General features: G+C 35.6%; 2 protein-coding genes across 4 annotated transcripts in view; both read right to left on the bottom strand.

Moving 5' to 3' along the window:
• Positions 1-689: 689 nt before the first annotated feature.
• On the bottom strand, positions 690-14,284 carry LOC132307569 (bystin). Its single transcript, XM_059805368.1, has 12 exons — positions 14,089-14,284; positions 13,810-14,010; positions 10,521-10,647; positions 9,992-10,043; positions 9,565-9,892; positions 9,266-9,345; positions 5,380-5,427; positions 4,636-4,782; positions 2,729-2,801; positions 2,561-2,636; positions 1,132-1,246; positions 690-971 (listed from the first exon to the last, which is right to left on the bottom strand). The coding sequence occupies exons 1-11, from the start codon at positions 14,200-14,202 to the stop codon at positions 1,167-1,169; spliced, it is 1,326 nt and encodes a 441-aa protein (XP_059661351.1). The 5' UTR covers positions 14,203-14,284; the 3' UTR covers positions 690-971; positions 1,132-1,166.
• A 2,213-nt stretch (positions 14,285-16,497) lies between these two features.
• Positions 16,498-22,740, bottom strand: part of LOC132307567 (glycolate oxidase 1) — a 96,582-nt gene continuing 90,339 nt past the window's right edge. Inside the window, exons 1-12 of one of the 3 annotated variants that reach the window (XM_059805364.1) lie at positions 22,504-22,651; positions 21,463-21,635; positions 21,210-21,334; positions 20,199-20,245; positions 19,002-19,079; positions 18,752-18,876; positions 18,531-18,597; positions 18,378-18,440; positions 17,826-17,895; positions 17,638-17,738; positions 17,409-17,513; positions 16,498-16,932 (exon numbers count right to left, since the gene is read on the bottom strand). In XM_059805364.1, coding sequence (XP_059661347.1) covers positions 16,741-16,932; positions 17,409-17,513; positions 17,638-17,738; positions 17,826-17,895; positions 18,378-18,440; positions 18,531-18,597; positions 18,752-18,876; positions 19,002-19,079; positions 20,199-20,245; positions 21,210-21,334; positions 21,463-21,599 — 1,110 coding nt within the window. In that variant the 5' untranslated portion in view covers positions 21,600-21,635; positions 22,504-22,651 and the 3' untranslated portion in view covers positions 16,498-16,740. Of the gene's footprint in view, positions 16,933-17,408; positions 17,514-17,637; positions 17,739-17,825; positions 17,896-18,377; positions 18,441-18,530; positions 18,598-18,751; positions 18,877-19,001; positions 19,080-20,198; positions 20,246-21,209; positions 21,335-21,462; positions 21,636-22,409; positions 22,435-22,503; positions 22,652-22,740 lie in introns of those variants that run through there. The other 2 variants (XM_059805365.1, XM_059805366.1) reach the window with 2 other exon arrangements.

The following is a 22,740-nucleotide window of genomic DNA, read 5'->3' as shown; positions in this document are numbered from 1 at the left end:
AAAAAGAAAAGGAGGACAATGTAAGAGTGGGCTAGTCCAGCACTACCATGTAAAAAACATTTAAAAATTAAGCTGGCACTCCACCCTCCTATTTTCAATAAAAACTCGCCAATCTTTAATTATAGGTTTTTCTGTATGCTCGTACTTGATATAGGAGATTTCCAATGTAGTATCAAATTGCAATACAAGAGTGTGTTGTTATGTTATCTTCCACTATGACTTTTTTTTTGCATAGGGGTTCCTGTCATTCTCTCTGACGAGCTACCTTCCACTCTCAGGTTTCTATTCCTTCTCCCCTCTATTTATTCCAGCCTTTGTTCCCCTGTTTAGCACTGGGTGAACACACAACTTCGTTTCAGGGAAAATACGAAAAGAATCTGTATACACAAAAACAATCATTTCAAAATGAGATGATCCGAAAAATTTATTTTAAGCCAAGACATAATCAACCAAAAAAGAAAATCAGCCCACCTATCCTGTCACCTTCCTTCCCCGCAATCCTTTCTCCTTAATAGAGGCGTCAAATCTCAGACCATAATTTTGTCCGGTTTGGAGGAAATAAAATTCTGAAGAAAATGGTGTTACTTTGATATGGCTCTCGTTTTCAAACTAAAAAATAAGTTGCTCCCATCAAGCTACTTGAGCCATGTTAGGAACTCAACTCCATGGCAAGTTTAGGGCACCCAATAAAATAGAATATCATTTGTCAAATATTGGATTATATAAAATAAAAAAGAATGTCATTTGTCAAAAATTGAAAGCTTCTCAGAAACACTATTCCATAACAAGAAATAAGAAGCCAACCAAATGCAATAAACCGGCAAGGTATAATCTATAACGATCAACTGTAGTAGAAACCAACATCTGACTCGAACCAGATCTGCTTGCTCACAATTCCTTCAACTAAAAGCATCCCCATAAGTGCATTTCTAAAGAGTGCAGGTTCCTTCCCCGGAAAACCATGGAAATACCTGTAAATGAAACTTAAACCTTTTAGTGATACATATACAGCACAAATAGCATCATGAAAGTAATACAGTGTCATGGCTGGAATTTTCTTTCTTTATTTTTTTATGTTTTTATTTTAATTAAGAGATAGATATAGAGCTACAATTGTAAAGAAAATTTTACCTGTAAGATCAAGAGTAACTGCTGTAAATGAACATTCAGTCCTCTTCCATCGGCACGTCCGGTATATCAAACCAATCTTCTTTACTAGTTTTATTAATCACATAAATAGGAGATGGTGATACAGCGTCAAGGAAACAAAAATATATGAAGTTTAAAGAAAATGATAATGCCTGAATTTTTTTACTACTTTTTTTTCCTGGTTAAAGACTGAATTCATAGAAATTAATTAACTATAAATATCCGAACTCCTAATAACTAAAGAAAAGCTTTGACTATATGATTTCATGCACAGATATATAAAACATCTGGAAAATAACTAACTGGTGATTCAAATATCAAACACGAACTTGTGGTACTGCGGTACATTGAAAATTTTTTAGGGAAAAATAATCAGGCTTAGTCAATCAAATGTACAAGGGATCTTGACTACCAAAAACAATTTTCTTGCATTCGTCAAAATATTGTGAGTTTATGATGACATGGACACCATGAAAAGACAAATTAGGCACCGCAGATTAAACCACAAGTAACCATAATTTTTTTGTGCACAACCCACGTGGTCTTAACACGAGAACGGTAAACACAACTCCTCCACAATAAAGGGGCATCTATCAAATCCACTGTCAATAATTAATAGGATTCAACAAACCACATTCAACCTTGCAACACTCTTCATCGCCGCCTTTTCTACCAGATTCTAGTCATGCTCTAAGACTAAGTCGTTTAGAACCGGATATGAAATAATATGACACCTTGCAAACTAAATACTATAGTTCCGTAAGCCACATATAAAAGGGTTTTAAATGTAAAAAAAGAAAAGAAAAAGGAAGCATTTATTGATGGAAAATTCTGAAAATTGAAAGCAAAATTGATTTCATCTGTCACAATGCAGAGAAATAAGACACATTGTGTATATAAATATATATATATATATATGCGCAATAGAGGACATACATGAAAGACTTGGATCAAAATAATAGTAGTAATCAGTTATCAAGTAATACATATCATGTTAGCTATATTATACAACACATGATGCCACTATTTAAATTAAGACAAGATAAATGATTTTCTCATGTATTTTAGATGTCAATTTCTCCATGACCAATCAGAACCTGACATAGTTAACTTTAAATAAATCTTACAAAACTAGGATGCACCATAAGTTGAAAAGTGGAACTTCAAACTTGGAAGTATGCCAACACAAAACACACTATAATATATTGCCACAACCTTTTTTGCAGATTTTTATTTTTCCTGTTTCTAATTTTATTTAGCAAATTTAAGTACAAGCTGAGTATAGGAATGGTACACATTTGACAATTATGTGTGTATATATATAACCCAAGAAAACAAGAAACATCAAAATTAGAAATATAGGACCAATATATCTATATATATATGAAATTTCCATAAAAGCGAAGGATATATATTGACATAAGATCGTCCTCCTTCTCACCACGATTGCGGCTACTATTTAGCTCCCTGCATATTTCAGGTGTAACCTGCATTTGAAGAGGGACAAATCGGTTGGGTATTGCCACAAAATATTGTCAAAAGGAATTAGCACAGTATGAGAAATGAGTCGATCCCATACTAATTTATGCCTTTGTGTATCAACTAGAGTGTTGAGGTTAATTTTATCCTCCTTCGTCAATTCGTTTTTGTACCTGAAGAAAAAGAAAATCAAATTATGTCCTATGAGGGAAAAAGCAACTATAAATTAATTTAATGCAGTGAATGATATTAAAAATGCCATTTCAACGCTAAGAATGTTCGAAAAACATGTAGACAGAAATAAGGAACTCAACGATGCAAATTCCACGGGATATGTATCAATCTATGCATATCCTTTTTCACTGAAAATTAGCCAGTATATTGCTTATCAGTTCTACCATGTACAGGACAAAAGTCAACATCATATAAATCTGTACACTCGTATATGTAGCTTTCCGACCATACTGTTTGTAATCAATTGATGACAATTTGATATCATACATGTTTTTTGGCGTGTCCAACACGTATCAAGGCGTGTCCGTGCTTCCTAGCTTGATTGTAAGGCCAACTTCATAACTAAATATTCATTAATGCCTGTTTTCTCTCTTCACCATTTTGCTTCATGGACTGCTTTCAATTGTCAGGCAGGATGAGTAACTCCTTGAGAAAACTAGTAAGAGGATGGGTTAACAGTGGATACCATAAACTTGCTGGTTTATGTAAACAAATGGTCTTTTGCCATGGTCGGAGATTAGGGTTGGAATCCCTGACAATTGCAAGTGAAAACCTAATAGTTCTCTGTGGCTTGGGTTTTAACCATTTTAGAAATCATGATCGCTTTCATATAGCTGGAGACCAAGCCTTTCTGTGTAGCACTATGATTGTCTTTGCAGAGTAGGTATGCTTATATTATTAGATGACCATGACATATGTTTTATTCTTCCACTCTAATACCAGAGAGAGAAGGTTCCACACGAGCCCCCAGTTGCGTGGCGCGGTGACAGGACAACAAGGAGTTTGAGACTACTGAGGCATGTAGTTGACCCTTCCATCGTTGGGGAATGAAAGCAAGGGCCTAAGGACAACAAATTATTGTGGCAAAGGAAACTGAGACCTTAAAAGGCATGAGTACCCCTTGAAGGACCCCAAATCACAAATCAAGACTGGTAGGCAGTGGACCCTTTCTCATTAGGGAAGGAATGTGGGGCCCTAAGCACAGCAGATTCCATGTACTCTTAGTGGCAAAGGAAATTGAAACCTTAAGAACATTGTGCATCCTTGAAGGACCCCAATATAAAAAATTGGGAGGCAAGTTCCCTTCGGACTCCTCTGACCACAAGTTGCATACTTGGTCAAGCGCCACTTAGCCTAGTGCTCATGAGTCATGACATGCAATGGAACCTCACACTGTGGGACTCCATCTTGCCAGGGGGCAAAACAGATCATAGGAGTGTTTGAATTTCCCTGGATCCTGACTTTGTACGGAGGACAAGGCAAGGCTATAGTATAGTCCGCATTCATACCTACAACTGCACAACTTGCCTGGAGTAGGAAAGTACAGTTTGTACTAATTTACCATCTATCCGATGGGAATTACATGCTCTTAACCCGTCAGAAAAGATTACATTTGAACACACCAGCACCCAAAAAATGACTATAACGACAACATGATATTAAAACAACAGATGGAAAGCTTTCTTCTGTCATTTTTCCAAAACTTTTCTTTTTCTGGAAAATAACATCATTTTGGAGCCAACACATAGTAGGGAAAAGACTTAGTTGAGTTCAAGAAAATTTGCGCATCATCTGTACAAATGACTTCTGTAAAATTTGTGCTTGTACGACAGGATGACACGGGAGAAAGCAATGATGAAACAAGGGCAGCCAGTCTCCTTATTAGTGGAAAGCCATTAAGTTCACTTCCATGATGAATCTTTCTAAGATACCAATGCTCCTCTACTCTCCATCGTGTAAGGTAAGTAGCCAAGAGAAAAAACAAATACTAACCTTTGCACAAATGCAAGAAGCGATTGATGCCAGATTACTGGCATTGTCCTTGAATCCTCGAGGAATTTCATAAAATGAGCAACCATTGCATCAAGTACACGATATGGCAAGGCATATTTCTTCTCAATCAAAAGCTTTATAAAAAAACTGCATCAAATTGCCAATGCAAAATTGTCAACAATTTTTCATGACATTCTGTAAAACAAGGAAGTGTGATAACAAAACCTTCCAAGAGCATAAAATGATTTCATAATACATATATATAAATGTATATGTATTCGAGTATAAATGTATTATGTGTATATCCATATACTATTTAATTTATTATTTTATTTCATATCGAATATACATATATATGTATATATATATATATACACATAAGGTACACAGCATGGATAAGAAAATGGGAACTCCTAACCCCAAATAAAATTTACTAAGCCAACCCCTTTTGTTTTATTATTAGTAATGGCAAAATAGCACAAGTGTATCTCCATATGTGTGAAGGGTTCTCCTAGCACAGATATCAGATATCAGGAAGAGAGATCAAGAGTCCTATAAGAGTATCACCATATTGCAACAATTAGAACATCCCCTTTGTAAAGCCAAACCACTTCAGTAGTTGATTAAGTGTTAATAAAATGGCATTTTAAGAACCAATTGATTAGTTAAACCCGCACAAAAAAAAACTTTTATCCATGAAAAAACAAAAAAAAAAAGCCACAAACATTGGGATACATTATGTACCTTGTTGTGCCACAATACTCCATCTCAGCAAGCTTCAATAATGCAACACTGGAAGTCCATTGAGAAGATCATGTTAGATTATCAATAAAACTTCAAGGTGAAGATGAAAAAATTAAATTAAGAAAAATAGAAGTCTCACTTCAAAGCAACATATATAAAACAAAGAAACAATAAAAAAATTTATAAAGAGCAGTTAAAAGTAAAACTCACAACTATGTAATGCTTTGCATTTTCTGTCTATTTTATTGTCCAGAGGAGCATGTGTTTGACAAAATTTGAAAGAAGACCACAATAATTGTTCTACATCCTAGGGACCTCCCTCATAATTCAGAAACTTCATAATCAAATTACTGCAACAAATAATTTTTGGGTAGAACTCATAATTAATACTCCTTTTGTCCCGAAATGTGTCCCTTCTCGGGACTCCTGACTTTTTACAAATTTCGAAATGACTCCTTTCGAAATTTGGAGATTTAGATTGCTAGCTTCAAAAAAATTCTTGAAATAGAAGGATAATTTTGGAAACTTAAAATGTTTGTATATTTACTTTAAAAGAGTCATAGAACACCACGTTAGCAAGTAGCAAAAGATGTAGAATGTAGGGGCTAGATGGCGTCCCACTCTCATACACACATATATTATCAGCTAGAGTTTTGTGAATTTATTTATATTCATCAAAATTGATAGATTTTAGTTCGCAAATATTAACAAGCTAACACAGTGGTTGACATAGTTAACTATTGCACCTTCACTAACTGCACATCACGTTCAAGCTATCATAGAACTAGGATGTGCATTGTGTGTGGATATGTTTTTGTATAGTTGTTATAGACCAACCAAATAAGACGGGAATCAATTCGGCAGCTCCCCAAATTTCACTATAATTGGAGTATTTTTCCTGTAATTTGGGGGAATTGCACCAACTTCTTGCTATTATTTTATAGCAGTCACTAGCTGGATTACATTATGTGTTTACATGTTAAACCCATCCAGAGCTTCAAATCCTAGTTAGCAAGGACACAGCTAACCACTGAACTTTTTTTAACAATAAACTAATGCATAACAAAAAACTCTTAAAACAAGTTTGAAAATGCAGCTCTAATGTGATAGACAGACAGAGAATGAGCTATAAAAACCACAGAATAATGTTGAGAAGTATGGAGTTTTCTAAATTCAAAATTATAAACTGTGACTAAATTGCCCCAAATCAGCATGACATAATTAAGTCTATGAATATGACCGATTCCAAAACAGTAGATCAAGCTTTACACGAGCTCTCATCAAAGACATTTGGGTATTACAACAAAGCTTTAAATGACACATTATTCATGATTTCCCCGACCCCTCAATATGTGAGAATGCCTAAAGGCGAAAAATCTAAGGCCCCACCGAGGTTTAAAAGTTTGTTGGTCAAAGAAATTCATGCCATTAATTGTGCTATAATATGACTGAACATTCTTACCCATATGTACAACATTTTATAGGGCAATTGCTAACCCCTCCTTTCCTTCAATTAATCATACAGATTAGTAAAGTAGAAATGTCCAGCCAAGAGAGAGCTTATGACTATATTGATCGTTTTCACCCTTTAGCGATTGAAATCTGACACACTAGGTACCATACAGAAGCCAGAAGTTATTACCATCCTACCAGTGTTCAACTTTAAAATGTATATACTTGGATCTAAGACAAAGTTAGCAATATAGTAAACCAGATCACATAACCTTGAAACACAATCACTTACCTTGGTATGCTTCAACTGAATTCTATATACACAAAACTATAATATACAAACACAAAGAAAATTATATGTTTATAAGCATCCATGACCTCATGCTTAAACAAATAATACAGAGAAATTGCATACAAGAACATATAGGTGTTCCCAAGGTGCCACTAGCAAAAGCTTATATCTGCCCTCCTTATTTTCCTCCGATATAATCTTTAACCCACACTTGGGTATGTGAGGTCAATAGGACTTCGATTCACAAATTCCATAAAAACTGGAGTTTGTAATTTTGAGTTCCAACTTTGTTTATATTTTAAAAGTTAGGTAAGTTGAGTTACCTCAGTCCAAGGGCAATTCAGAGAATTCAAGATTCAACAAGGGTAAAAAGGTAAATTCAACTGTCAATATTGTGCACTCACCAATTTAGGGTTCATATGCATTCATTCGCATTATTAAACAAATTAAGTTTTAAAATTGCATATTTTGATCCATAAAAACGTGTTTTGGAATACATGACACTGTTTTTGGAAAGTCAAATCTGGAAGTTCGATCAATTGAAGGATCAACCGATGCTCACTGACCTAGTGTTGATCGACTAACACTTGGCTTGATCATTCGAGAGTCGCAAAAAAATAGTTTTAAAATCTGATTTGAACCATCTTAAGCCCAAACTATTTCAGCCTTCGTGGACTATAAATAAGATCTTGTGCTTTCAGAAAACTTACGCAAGCCTATAGAAACCATAAAGAGCAAAAATTGAGTATCATATTTTAACGAGGCATATAGTGCTTCCTAGCAATTCAATTGCTAGACTTTTTCATTCATTCATAATCCATGTACATAGGTCAGCGTTCTTGAGTGTTAAAATGCACAGTCCCAGAGCTTCAAGGATTTCAACGCCGCATCAAGTTACACACAAACAGCCAACCTAAACGACTAGCCAAAGAAATTAAAAAAAAAAATGTTTGTAGAGACATGGATCACGCAAGGAGCGGATCTGCTGATGGAGCTGACTGTGTGCTTGAAGAATTTGTGAGTGAGTTTGGCAGATCAGTTCGTGTCAGGAGGTAAGTAGAGGTTTTCTAAAATTTGGAAAATAGGTAACCTAGTTATAAAATTTCTTTCTCGTTAGTGGATTTGATCTGCCTGGACTAAGCCTCATACTCTCATGGTTTTTCCTGTTGGAGTTTTGCACGTAAAAATCGTATATTCAAGTGTGGTTTCATGGTTTATTTATTTTTGCTCTCTATCCTTAACTAATTCATATTGTTGCGTTGTAAATATAATTGTTGGGTTAACCCCCCCCCCCCCCCCCCCCCCCCCCAACAAAAGCATCAAGTTGTTGTAATAAGCAAACTTCATTAAAGTGCACTAAAAGGAGAACGCGCACCCAAAAACAACTATATAATAAAAAACCTCTCTCTAAAACTCTCAAGTTGTCCAAAAATCCACCAACCCTACCACAGATATACACATTTGCCTGAAACCCAAAAAAATAAGGGAGCTCATAATGTGGTGCTTCAACACCCAAACGACCTTCTCTTTCTCTCAAACCACAGGCCCCAACCAAATCAACAAGAGCTTGCCCCCCACGCATCTCAAGCATGCCTCTCCACTGTACATCCCTTCCAAGACTCAGAGTTCCACAGTGTAACCCGGCATAACCCAATGAACTCCAAATACAGCACGAACATAGCCCCAGTGTCCTTAACAACAGGGAAATGCAAGAGAAGATGGTTCACAGAATCCTCATCCCTCTTACACATACAACACCAAACATGCTTTGACAATCATTCCATCCCATCAAGTTACAATCCTAGATTTCTCACCCTCCTATTTATTTCATAAGCTATTTACAGTTTACAGATTTACCATATTTCCTATTCCGCAATCTTTGATTATAAGTATTTTTCATTTCTAGAGGTACAGTGTTAACTGCCTCTTAAAGGATTTCTTGCTATCTAATATGTGAGCAAAACCTTCATTGATATCGTCTTCTCCACATAAGAGTCCACTTTGGGGTTTAGACAACGTGAATTTTTTTATTCAAAATGCTACCTTACCCTCCTCCTTCCTCAACTCCACACACTCTACCTATTATTTGAAAATCACACATAAAATCACAAAATAACACACACCAAAATACTGCCAACATACCTTGAATGAAGCGGAGGAATAGAAACCTTTTGAATAATGCTCCCTATAATAACAGCTTCCCGCAGATTGCAAGTCCCTGACTGTGCATTAAAAAAAGGTGATGACAATTATTAAATATTCATATGCTAGTTTTTTTTTTTTTTATAAAAAAAGTATATTTATAAATTATTTCAACAGTAACCTGAAAATAATGGAATCAAGAATAATATAAAAATTACAATGTAATCAAAGTAATATAATATTTCCGTTAATTTAGTGGATATAGTGGTTCATCTTTAACATCATGAAAGATTTTATACCTCACACAATGGAAACAATATTCCCTTGTTGAAGGCAGCCGGTTTGTACAGAGACTTTTTCAAAGATTGATACAAGGCAAAATGCAGTCTCTTATTTTTCAGAATATCTTCTCTGACCCGTGGGAGTAGAACAAGCTTGTAAAAGCGTTCGGCTTTCTTCACACCTAAATTGGAAGCAAAGATTCTTGTGGCTTGGTACATTGCATTAGGCGACCATTTCTCAGGTTCAGTCAAGTAAAGAACTTCCTCCCAAAGTTGCAGTGAAGGTATGTGTTTGAAAGCTTTCGGCATTTTGCCAGAAGTGTATCGGTTGAGAAGCCTACCAACTCTGCAAGTCAAATTTATTGCCAACTTTTAAGTCTTTATAATCCTAATCACATACATAATCCCAAAGTCTGCAATCATGAGCATGAGATAGCTAAGATACCCCTTGTATAGATCAATAACGGAGTCATCCAATTTAGGCAAGGGTCGCATTTCTATCAAAAACAGAATCAAGCCAAATTAATCAATAACAGAAAAAAATAAAAAAATAAAAATATAGTACCTCAGGCACACAACAAAAAAGTCAAGATCATGCTGAATTGCTAAGTCACGATTTAGAGAGAGAAAAAGGAAACTAGACCTCAAGAAAGATTTTTTTCTTCAAATTTCAACCATCTTGAGCCATGACAGATATTTAGTAGCGAAGTTTCGGTAAACTAATCTTCTATTTTTAGCCCAAGTTGATAAAAGTTCATATCAAATAACAGTAGTATTTAAAAATAAAAAATAAAACAAATGGAGTATAAATTCACAGTAGATTTTTTTTTTTTTTTTTCCCTAGTTAACTCACAGTAGATTCCTTTAAAAAAAAATTATACTCTAGCATACAGAGTAGCAGTCCAAGAGACATATTGATTCATACCAACAATTTAAACTGGCAAACTCTACAGAAGGGAAGAAGTAAACAAAACCTGAAGAAACTTGTGCATCTTTTTCTTTAATTTTGTCAACAATGAGGTCTGCCAATGTGCGCTGTTGACTAGCATCCTTTGACATGAAAGCCTCAAGTAACTTCTCCTCCTCCTCATTGCTCTCATCCTGTAATATTAGGAAAAGGATCAATAAGACTAGTTCTCATTGTTTAGGAAATACCAGGAGTGAGGAGCTTCAGATTTGAATGTTATAATTAATTTCGTGCAAATCAAAATACATAAAACAGAATCTTAAGTTTATTTTCCTCCTTTTTTCTCTGCTTTTCCAGAAATCAAAAGGTGAGTGAAGAGAAATATATGAAGCATCATTAATCCACTGGTTGGGCATTCTGTCTCAAGCTTGATCATATCAAGCAGAGACGAAGACAAATTGATCTCGTAACACTATGTGCACATAAGTTCAACAAAAGTCTCTGCAGAAGGCCTTTGCCAAGAGGCTGTGCTAATCTAAGGAGGCGGATCAATGATTTCAAAGCATTTGCATCCCAAAGTGGCTCCCCTTCTATTTCCTTCAATTTCAAGCTCTCTGCAAGAGCAGAAAATGCCCTTCTGCATCCAATATAATTTTTATAAAAAAAAAAATTGGGAATCAAACGCACCACGGAACCACCAAATTGGCTTTGAAAATACTTGGCTGGGGCAGATAAAGTGATTTGGGGACCAAGTAGGGATGGAAATTTTTCAGTTCATGGTGCCTGCATAGTTGCAAGGGAGAAATTGATCCACAGGAGGCTGCCAATTACTAATAGAGGAGATTGGAGTGGGCAAATAAATCTGACTGGGCATTGGAGACACCTCTAGAAGCTTCCAGTTAAAGGTAAATTAAAGGCTTCCTTTGGAAATGTTTCCACTTTCCACAGTTGCTTGCCAGTTCATAAATCAACTGGAAGTGAAGAAATTAGGGGTGGATGATGTTTGTAGTTGTGTGGACTTGGCTCATAACTAGGGATGGCAATGGGGCGGTTTTACCCTCCCCCGCCCCCGTTTAACTTTTTTACCCCCGTGGGCACCCGCCCCGCCCCATTTAGTTCCAGAATTTCTCCTAGTTTTTAATTTGTTTTCCTTAAATACAATTATATAACTATTCAAAAAATTCATAAAAAAATGGGCAATCAATAATTTAACATAAAATTCAAGGGTATAAATGTTCTTAGTTTGTAGGGCTCTGCTGCTCTCTAGAACGGCTGAGAAAGTGAATGAATGTGACCTAGGGTTTCTAGAGTTAACTATATATACTAATAAAATAAGAGTAATTTAGTAATTTACCTACCTAAACGGGGTGGGGTGACCCCCCCCAACTCTCGCCCCGAACCCGCGCGGGTTTTCATTAATGAAAATCATTCCTGCCTAAATAAGCTAAACCGTCTCCCAAAATTGCTGTAAACCCGTTCCCGCGGGGCAAATTGCCATCCCTAATCAGAGCATATTGGACATTTGCTTTTGAGGTGTCCTTTTGCAATTGGAGATTAAGCCCTTCGAGAGAGGAAATTCCAAATGATATAAACATACCATGGCTCTCTTGGTGAATTTCTCAGTGCTTGGTTGACGTTAATGGTGATTAGTTACATGGTATGGCAGCATCTACTTGTTGGCAACTGTGGACGGATAGAAATTATCCTTGGTGAAAATTAGATTTTAGCAACCAAAATTAAAAAGAAAAAAATAGATTTAAAATGACCTTAAACTAAGAAAAAGATAAATAGTAATCAAGCTTAGAAATTAATTGTCAATTAGTGAACATTTAGAATTTAATGTCCTAAATACCCTTTTTTTAAGAAGCCTATTAACTCAAGTTCGCATATAGCCTAACATTCATATATATATATGCATATATATATATATATAGACACACACACACACACACACATTGAACAACAATGATACACGTTGAATAACCTAATTTATCCAAGTTAATATTTCCTAAGACTTGTAGCCTAACATTTCCTAAACTTTGATTACAAGTACTTTGTTGCAAAAGGTAAATTAATTGATAAAGATCCAAGAAACAAATAAGATGGCTACCAAGCAATATGAATATTGAAAAATGTTTGAATCAAAACTATCTTTCTCGTATGTCTTCACTAGATTTCAAAGGAAAAAAGTAAATAAATTTATAAAGACTGATAAGTAAATGAACGGTATTACTGATATGTGTGTGTGTGTGTGTTTACATAAATACTGACAAAAACAAAAACAAAGATATATACACTGAGTTGGTACTGATATCAAATATCAATTTCATCCCATCACATTGTCTTCGCTGCCCATTCGTTGTTATTGCCCTTTCACTACCCTATTTCTTCCTATGGTTTTGATTTAAAAATTACTTTCATTAAATAAGTGTTTTTGACTAAATTACCCTCGATTGGTCACTAATTAGCAATTAACTTTTTAATTTTGGTGGCTATTTGTCTTTTTTTTAGTTTAAGGTCACTGTAAAGTAAAGTTTTAAATTTTGGTCAGTAAGATCTAATTTCCCCTTATCCTTATTTTAATAATAAAGGATGGTTGCTAGAAGGATTGTGGAGGTGGCTGTTGCAAACTTCAATGAATTTTATGAAGCTATTGTGGGTTGTGAGGATGAGTACAAAACTGTTTCTGGGTCTAGAGTTGCTGTGAATGGGTGGACTCTGCAGAGACTCAAGGTGAGTGTGAACGCTGGGTTTAATGAACAAAATGCTGAAAGTGAAGGAGGCATTGCTGAGGGAAATTCCAATAGTAAAATTGTTAAGGCTGGTATTTGTTATTTTAATAATATAAATGAGACTTTTTTCTAGCGGAGGCTCTTAAGCTAAGAAGTGCCATCAACATGGCTAGAGATTGGGGTTTAGCGCGGCTTGATATAAGGGATATTTTTCTATAACTTATGAAACTGAGTCACTCTTGTTCTATCGATGCTGCAATTTTTCAAGATACCAAGTCCTGATTGAATAGTTCAACTAGGATAATGTTCTGAGTGGTTCCTATATGCTCTAATGGAGTGGCAGATTCATTGAAAGAAACATGTATGCATTGCGTAGGAACTAGGAAGTTGTTTTGTTTTGGGATGAATTCCCCGGTGGTTGCTTGAGAAGGATCTATCTTATTATACTGATGTGGGTCTATCAATCCATTGCAATTTTGCTACAAAGCAAATTACGTAACACGGAATCTATTTTTTTTTTTTCCTTTTCACCACTTTCCCAGAAACCAAGCAGATATTGAAGAGAATTAAATGGAGCTAAAGGCGAAATTTCTTTTTTTAAGAAAAATGATAAATCAAAGTGACCTCATAACCACCGTATTGGCTTTGAGTCTCTGAAAATCCATCAAACTCATCCACATCCTCTTCTTCGTATGCGGCCAGAGCGGGCGGCTCCTCGTCGAACACCAGTTTGTTAGGGTTTTGCTCCTCCGCCTCCTCTTGGACCTCCTTTTGCTGAATCAAAGCTTCCTTCAATATCTTGGAACTCATACCAGTTGATATAAGCTGCAAAACACAGAGAGAAGGTAAGTAAAGAGAGAAGGTAAGTAGGGAAAGATGAGAGAGAAAGTAGATAGACGATACCTTCTCTTCTTTCTGGTGTTGCTTGGAAGGTTTGTTTCGTCTCTTGGAGACCGATGCGGATTCTTCGGCCATAAAAGGCTCTGGATTTTGTTGTCTGCTTCGTTTCTTCGCCATTGATAGTCTGCTGTTCTTGTGGTTTCAGTGCGGCACTTTGTCGAGGGAAAAAACTTTCTTCTCAGTTACCCTCTTCGACCCTGCTATTTTGCTAGTATTAGTACCAATAGTGAAAAGACTTAAATACCCTTCTAAATGTTTGTAATTTACAAAACAACACGATACCGTAATTAAAGATTTTAAGTTTAATTTTTATTACCTTAATTAAAGATTTTAAGGTTTTTTTATTATTATTATTATTTTTTTTTTTCCCTTCTCCACTTGCACCAATCCCGCTATTCGACTTCTTGTATGGAAAGTATTGGACAGGAAGAAGGGTGAGTGTTCTAACCCTACGAGGGCATTGTGAGTTGTGACTTGTGAGTGTGTGCTTTCATTGTACCTTTTTAAAATTAAAAAAATAAAAATAAAAATAAAAATAAAAAACTGTAATATTATGTTAAACATTACAATAAATAAACAGTTAAGAATTTTAAATTTTTTATTTTGCTCCTGTAATACTATTTTATTTTATTTTTTATTAATATATCCAAATGACTTTCCATTGAAATTATTAGCAAAAGGTTTGTAATTTTTCAAAGTGGTACAACCGTACAAGTAAGAGGGGATAGTCCAAATAGTTATAAAACATAATAAATCAGTATAAAAAATTTAATGTAATTTATCCAATTGACATAAACAGACACAGGCTACAAACAAAATTAGATAATGTACGCTTTCGAACAAGGGACACACAGAGCCTTTGATTTACCAATTGGATTTAGGATGAAATAATCAATTGTCCGAAATAAGTATAGAATGAGATTTAATGTTTTTAGTATCATTAACACGTGTTGTCTTTAATTATTCTCTTTTTTACAATAATTGAAAATTGAAAATTATTCCAAAACCAAATAATAAGGATTTGTTTGGTTTACAACTATGAAAATAGTATTTTATTTTCTTAGAACGAACAATAGAAAACTATACAAAAATTATGCTTGCTTCAATTTTTTGAAATTGTTTTTAAAAATCAGCTATAAAAAAACTTGTTTTTATAAAATTGTCTTTTATAGTTATCTAAAAACAGTTTTTTGTTTTCTGAATTCTCAAAAACTGCTTTTAGAGTTGCAAACCAATTGAAGTCCTAATATTTTTAGATTTCTAAATTTGCTGGTAGAGTTGAAGTTTGTAAACATGACTGGTGTTTAGATTGTCAAATATATCCCCTCCTAACATTTGGATTTGGTTGGTTCCTAGTTAGGCACACTATCGGTTGGGCTTCGATTCATGTATCATTTGTAACTTGTGGACGGGTATACGTGGGCGGGTGCGAAGCATTGACAAGCTACAAGTGTATAATCCTATATCGTCTGCATAATATGAAGTGCTTACATGCGTTAGTACTATTTTCAAATGGTATGAGATATTTGTTTAGTAAAGTTCAAGTACAAGCCTCAAATACTAGTCTTCATCACATATCCTAAAGAGGGGTTAGATATTCGGTGTCATCCGAGCCGAACGTGCACAACACGCGCCGACACGTGTACGGCTCGAATGAGCCCAGTGGCCGGACGCACCCAATGCCTTCTCCAAAAGAGGGGTGCACCATGCACATTAACCATCTACAGCCAGAAGGAACCAAGTCCTTCAGGAACATGGGAATTGAATATCAATGGAATAAATTGCTCTACATAACTGTTCTCTAAGTGTCAACTCATAATGGGTATTGGCAAAAGTGTTGATCCAACTTTCCATTCCCTCACTCTCTTGCAGTGGCTTAAAATCATGAGTTTTAACCCAGCGGACATCAAAGAAGAACTCTCTTAGTCAGCTAGGGCCCTCCTTATCAACGCCTTAGTAGATAAACCAGCAGGGCTAGAATTTCTACCTTTTTGTGGTAGTAATAGCCAACATCTCTCCTCTCAACTCTAAATCACAGGTAAACAAACAGAACATTACAAATGAGATCACAAACCTCATCAGGCACAATTTTAAGTGCTGGTTTGAGTTCCTGTCCTCGTGTTTACAATGTCTTAAAGAGCCCTAAGGCTACCTACTATTTGCAGTTAAAGATCGATTACATATCTATGTTCTTGGAGGAATTAGTTCATTGCTGGGAAGAGGGAAGGAATGAGCCTTCCTTCCCACAAGATCCAAAAACAGACTGGGAACTGACAGCATGCATGTATCGTCTAACAGTTGGTATCTCTTCTAGCAAAACTTCAAGACAAGCATTTAATCATCGACATTTCAAAACATTGCCATTGCAGATCCCTAATAGACGAAACATCATTTTAGGAAGATCTGGCGGACTAAATAAATGATAACATGTTTATAAAAAGAATATACATTGAAGAAGGCGGCAGTGGCCATTTATGAAAAATATATCCATCCATCACCATTTTAGAAGGTTAACGTTTTTAGAATATATGTAGACTCAATGAAACAGAACTGAGATACTTCAAAGGAAATGCAGGCTCTTGAACACACATAGTAACCATTTTAGCATTACTCTGCCATAACAAATGCAGTTGTTCCCATTTTAACCGCATTCTTTTACAACCTGGGTATTGGGCGATGGCGAGGAAGGTCCCACTCTGTCATAATGTGGTCGCGGGTTATTTCTTTGAGTGAAGTGCAACCACTTAATGCCATAGTTAGCTCAAACTCATCGCGCAGCATCTGGAGAACTTTTCTGACTCCAGCTTCTCCTTCAGCAGCCAGTGAGAACACCACAGGTCGTCCAATCTAAAATTGAGAAGATGATTAATTGAGAGTATACTTTTTACAATAGAAATTGAAATCACAATAAGTATGGAACAGAATCATAGTGTCATCCAAGTAGTTCAAAGCGATGGGAAGAATATATACAGCATGAATGACCAGCCTAATTCTAGACAAATATGATTTTCCCACAGAAATTAGCCTCTGGCTGTCGTAATTGAAATCAGTTATCTATTAAGAAGAAGAGAATTATGCGGTAGTACTTCAATTCACATTTTAAGGTATCCACATACTTCTCCTCACTGAACTGAAACTACTTAGGGAAAGCAATAAAGTTCTCAATTCAGTAAGTTTAACATGGTACAAAGTTTTAGTTGCACGACTGACTTAAAAAGATGAACTTAATAGGATACCAGCTAAATCATGTTTTCCTGATTGGCGTATGACAGCCACCACCCAAAGGAACGAGAAAATAAAGGGATCTTTGTTACTTTACTTACAAATATGCCAGAGGCTCCAATGGCCAATGCTTTGAAGACATCAGTTCCACGCCTCACCCCTCCATCCAAGAAGACAGGCACACGACCTTGTGCAGCTTTCACAACCTGAGATTAACTCAACAGAAACCATGATATCATAATAGTATAAGTTTTCACATAACTGCAAGTTCAATATAAATATCAGGTGAAAGAGATGCACTAAAAAACAGGTATGAACAAGTTTGGATACCTCTTCTAGAGCCATGATAGTGGCAGGAACATAATCCAGTTGCCGAGCACCATGATTGGATACGATAATACCAGCTGCTCCAGCTTGTATAGCTATCCTTGCTGCATTGTCAGCAGAGAAGAATCGATACTCTGATTCATGAGCAAAAATGACGGTGAGCAAATAACCTTAAGTTCTAGCGTTCTTACTGTCCTCAGCCGTGAGTACTCCTTTCACCAGGATAGGCAATTTGGTGATTGTCTGAAGCCACTTCACATCCTGTTCATATCCGGAGAGAGATTATTCAAATGCAGTCATTCCTATGCAATCTTTACATATCAAGTGATCATGTTTTTCCGTTGTTCTTGCTGAACCTCCTCCAACCAAAATCCATTTCTCTTGTCAAATTATCAAATATGCAGCAGATTTCAGCTGTTGAAACCCCCTTTTTTTTTTTTTCTTTTTTTTTTTCCAGTTCATAAATTTACTAAAATTCATATGCATTTTACTCCCTCGTATTTTTTGCGGAATTCCATTTCTCAGTTATTTATTTATTTATTTAAATACAAAAAATAAAATGAAAAGAAAAAAAAGCAAAAGGTTTCCGAGCTCTTTCTGAACTATCGGAAATGATGAAATTGATCCTTCTAAAGAGTCCAAGTATGAGTGTGTGTGTGTGTATGCAATAAGCCAACGGATTTCAGAAGTATGATCATAACCTTAAAGCAATGCCACTTTGACCACAAGCCCAACTAACATACCTTCCAGCTCAGAGAACGATCAATTTGACCAGCAACATATGAAGCGAGTCCAGAGTCACTGCTCTGCATTTCCCCGGAAAACAAATCAAGAATAACATGAGGAAAATCTCATCATTTATGATAACCAGTGAGATAGTTATATCTTTCACTCACTTCATCCATCTTGCCAAGGTCCAATCCCTCAAAGTTCTTCAATGTCAAGAACGGTGGCAGAGTAAATCTGTAACAGAAGCAATCAAAAGTGTTTTTGGACATTAAAGTAACCTTAAGTTTTGACTCCTTAAAGCTGAACTGACTAAGTTGAGCTAAATACTGCTCAACCTAGTAGTTTAAACCTGTCATTCCTGTAACAATGTTTCAACTGAAAAGCGCACCTGTTCTTGATGTCAGCTTCCCTACGACCCAGCCTTGGGGTATCAACTGTAAGGGCTATAGCCTTGAAGCCAGCCCTCTCAGCTCTTCTCACAAGCTGAGCAACTACCTTCCTGTCCTTGTACACCTGAGAATCAAAAGCAACGGACTTATCCCCCATACAGAGCATAAATAATTATATTTACACGTCAGGACCAGATAAATAACAAATATGATAAAGAAAATAAAGTGAAGACGTTATTTCAAGCTTACATAAAGCTGGAAAAAGCGAATTCCAGGTCCTGTTGAAGCAACCTCTTCAACACTAGAAGTGGCCCACGATGATAATGTCTGGAACAACGAAAAATGATGCATAAATGAAGTGGAACGTACGCTATTTAGATCCTAGAAGCCACGAAGCATGATAAACTCCCATAAATGTAGTTCTCATAGATTTAAATTCTGAATGAAGATCAGTACTTGTAATGGTTAGTCCATGTGAAAATTGGAAACAATTATAGATTCCTCGTGTGCAATATAAACAGATTAATTGTCATCTGACATACTGCTACCACCTAAGTATTGCAATAATATACATAGTAAATACCAAAAACCTTGGTTATAAATGTCAAATATAGCTCAAAAGGTTTTCAAAAATCATCTGTAACATCCACTGAGAGTTCTAAAATATCACCGGCTCCTCTTAAGGTTAGACCTCTCTATATGACTTCAGGTCGTCTCAGAACTAGAACACACACACATACAAATTAGTGTTACCTAGAGTGCTATTTGTGTGGTAAACACTACACAGAACTAGAGTTGGTACGCAGTATGCTGCATACCATAGGATGTGATCTGACAAGAGTGAGTTTATATGACCAATGGGTCAGTGGCCTAACGGTATTAGTCTCTTTCCCCCCAAATAGAGGTCAGGGTTCAAGTCTCAAAAAGAGACAAGTGTGTGTGAGTACCAATTAGGAAAAAAAAAAAAAAAAAAAGAGTGAGTTTATATGGTTTAAAGCTATTGTAAGGATATCATGCCACCTATTTTTCAAAAATGTTGGCCCTCCAGTGTATTATGGTCATTGCCCCTATATATGACAGAATTACATATCCTTAATAGTATTCAGTTCCTTATTCTTGATATTGCCTTCCAGTAGTGAAAAAAATAACAAAGGAAATATAAACAACATTTAGGTCAGAAAATTTACTGTTCCAGAATGAAAGTGTACCACATTTAGGATCATGTGCCCAGGAATGAAGCTTAGTGGGGGTATTAGTGCATTATGATAAAATTTCTTCATATAACTAAACCTTAAAGTATACGAGTCTCTCTGTCCAGGTGTTCAGATCATTGTCTCATTAAATCAGATAGCAAAAAGTTATGTGAGCAGGTGAAGTTCATGGTGTTTGAAATCTGTAGTGTTGCTTGAGGAATAATTGGAAAATTAAAAATGTGAGAATCCAAACCATAATTGTTCCAGCTGCTGATGCGGCTCTTGCTGTTGCATACTCTCCTGCATGAGAATGAAGCCATGTCATCAGATTGGAAACCGTGTTCTTTTATTGACCATATTTTCATAATGAAGCAGATTGGTATTACCACCTCAGTAAAATCCTTTTATAAGTAGACTACTAAATTTGGAATAAAGCCCCTGTATCAGTTTGACTAGATCAAAACTCAACTAAAGTTAGATCCTATTGCTCCATTTGCAGGAAAACAATATACTTTCTTTCCCTATATATTCTCAAAAACCAAATGGAGTATAACAAAAATCAATTAGATGGTCAATACACATATAAAGGAAGTGCTTGAGACCTAGGCAACATTCAGAAAATGGGGACTTATTAAAATATGCATTTCAGTTGTCATTTCAGGCTTTCAGCAACGCCTTCCCATAACTAGGGAGTGAGAGAGCATTGATCTTAGATTTATTGTTCATGAATTTAATAAAGGTGGCTACTTGAGAACAAGCTAAAGATAAATGGAGATAAAAATAATATCAGTAAGCATGGCTGGATTCCAAGTCAAATAAATTAAAGTATTGAACCAAATATAATTAACTGAAGCTCCCAGAAAGGTTAAGTTTATAGACTGAAGACCGAAAAAATTTACATTCAATTCCCTTCTGTAACTCACCATAAGTTCTCAATTGTCATCTACTTAAGACTCAACCAAGTCAAGACATAGGAATCATTTTCAAAGGATTAATAATAATTAGGTATTTCATCAACCTTTAGAATAAAGTCCCTGCTCTAGAACTCACTACAAGTTCTCAAATTAATGAAATTATGAATAAGATTGAACTTTCAAGTTGATATTCATAAACTTGATAAATTTAGGACTTCAAAAGCATGGATGAAATTGAGTGCATATTGACATAACAACATACTTATAAAATAAAAAAGCAAACTAAGTTTTCAAATTATAGTCTGCTTCAATAATAAAAATGAATACGCTCAAGGCACATAGCTGCTTACCTTCAGGATGAGCCATTTTCTGCATGGCTGTTGGGGCAATCATAATGGGCATTGATATCTTGAAGCCCAAGACAGTGGTGGTCATGTCTATCTTGCTTACATCAATAAGGATACGGGGTCGAAACCTGCATTTCATTGAAACGATTTTTTGAGAGGACAACAACTTGTACCAGAAAACAAAACCATTTATGAAAACATGGGAAAATCGTTAAGTCGTGATTGTGGCAATTGCTAATCAAGGTATGAAGCTCACAGTATTTTTGAGAAAGCAAATCTGTTCTCATGCAGAGTCCATTGGTCCTCAGCACCTGATGCATAATAATCAAACACCATCTTCGGCAACTTTTGCTTGGCAATGGCCTCATACTCGCTGACATTGGTTATCTCCATATTTGTGGTTATTTGCTTGTGTTCGTCTCAGAAAGTCTTAAGATATCATGAGAATTACAGAAATCAGAATACTATATACTCATTCCACAAGAAATTGACTAAAACTTTCTAGTTTAAATCCTTCTGTGAACCAAGATAAATAAATTATATATTGTAATAAGATCTTAAATTCTGTGGAGATTAATTAGATAAGAAGGCAGGTGAATTATTAACATATAGTAGAATAACTTGAAAACAACTGAAGGTTAGATACACATAATAACTACAAGATGAGAAAAGGAAAAATTCATCACCAAGAGAAGAAAGAAATAAATAGGAATTTAAGAAAAGAAAAAAGAACGATAAGATGCACATGAGATGTTGAGAAGTTTAAAAAAAAAAATGTTAACTGTTGTATCAGATTCTACAAGACTGGTATAAAAGTAATTCCATTCCAAATCCACAAAAACCTTAATGGTATGTTTGGTTGTATGGAATTGGTGCTTTGGAATTGGAGACAAAATAACCGAACATGGCATAAAAGAAAAGAACAAGCATATACACATATTCATACTAGGAAAGACATATATACATAACACTACCAAATCTTGAAGAACTATACTGCCAAGCAAAAAAAAAAAAGGCAACAGGATTAACTACATATCTGCAATGAAATAGTGTCAACACTTGTTAACACCTTGTGTGTTTTGTGCATATGTGTATTTGCACAATCAATGAAATTGAGTGTGAAAAGAAGTGGAAAAAAAACAAAAAAAAAAACTGAACAGCATTTCCAATAACATAAATAAGTTGAACCCATAAGAATCACACCTCCTGTATATTAAATTCAGCTTAATGAGATAAATAAACTGAACTGAAATTCAAATAACATAAACAGTATGAGAATGAAAGGAGAGAAATAGACCTTGGGTTCCAAGACTATGAAGGAGAGTGCATGCAGAGAGGAACCAGAGGAGGAGGAGTTGTAGATAAACTTGATGAGTGAAATAAATAATTGGCTGAAAAAAAGTCACATCTTATAGAAAGCGAGTGATGACGACAAGAGGTGGGATGAAGACAAGGACGGTTGGGGTCATGGAGAGAGACGCACCATTTTGAGGATGAGCATTTGGAGGTGAAAATTCGAAACCACATCCGATCA

Source organism: Cornus florida, unplaced genomic scaffold (genome assembly GCF_030987335.1).
Source record: "Cornus florida cultivar Cherokee Brave unplaced genomic scaffold, ASM3098733v1 CherokeeBrave_3.0.0_Hap2_Chr05, whole genome shotgun sequence".
Lineage (NCBI taxonomy): Eukaryota > Viridiplantae > Streptophyta > Magnoliopsida > Cornales > Cornaceae > Cornus > Cornus florida.
This window is presented reverse-complemented; position numbering and strand designations above follow the sequence as displayed.

Excerpts from the sequence above, each read along its gene's own strand:
- LOC132307569 (XM_059805368.1), bottom strand. The coding sequence starts at position 14,202 with ATGGCGAAGAAACGAAGCAGACAACAAAATCCAGAGCCTTTTATGGCC. Across the intron at positions 9,346-9,564 it reads TATTGTTTCCATTGTGTGAG|TCAGGGACTTGCAATCTGCG; the intron begins GTATAAAATCTT and ends TTTAATGCACAG. Across the intron at positions 4,783-5,379 it reads GAGTATTGTGGCACAACAAG|TTTTTTTATAAAGCTTTTGA; the intron begins GTACATAATGTA and ends AATTTGATGCAG.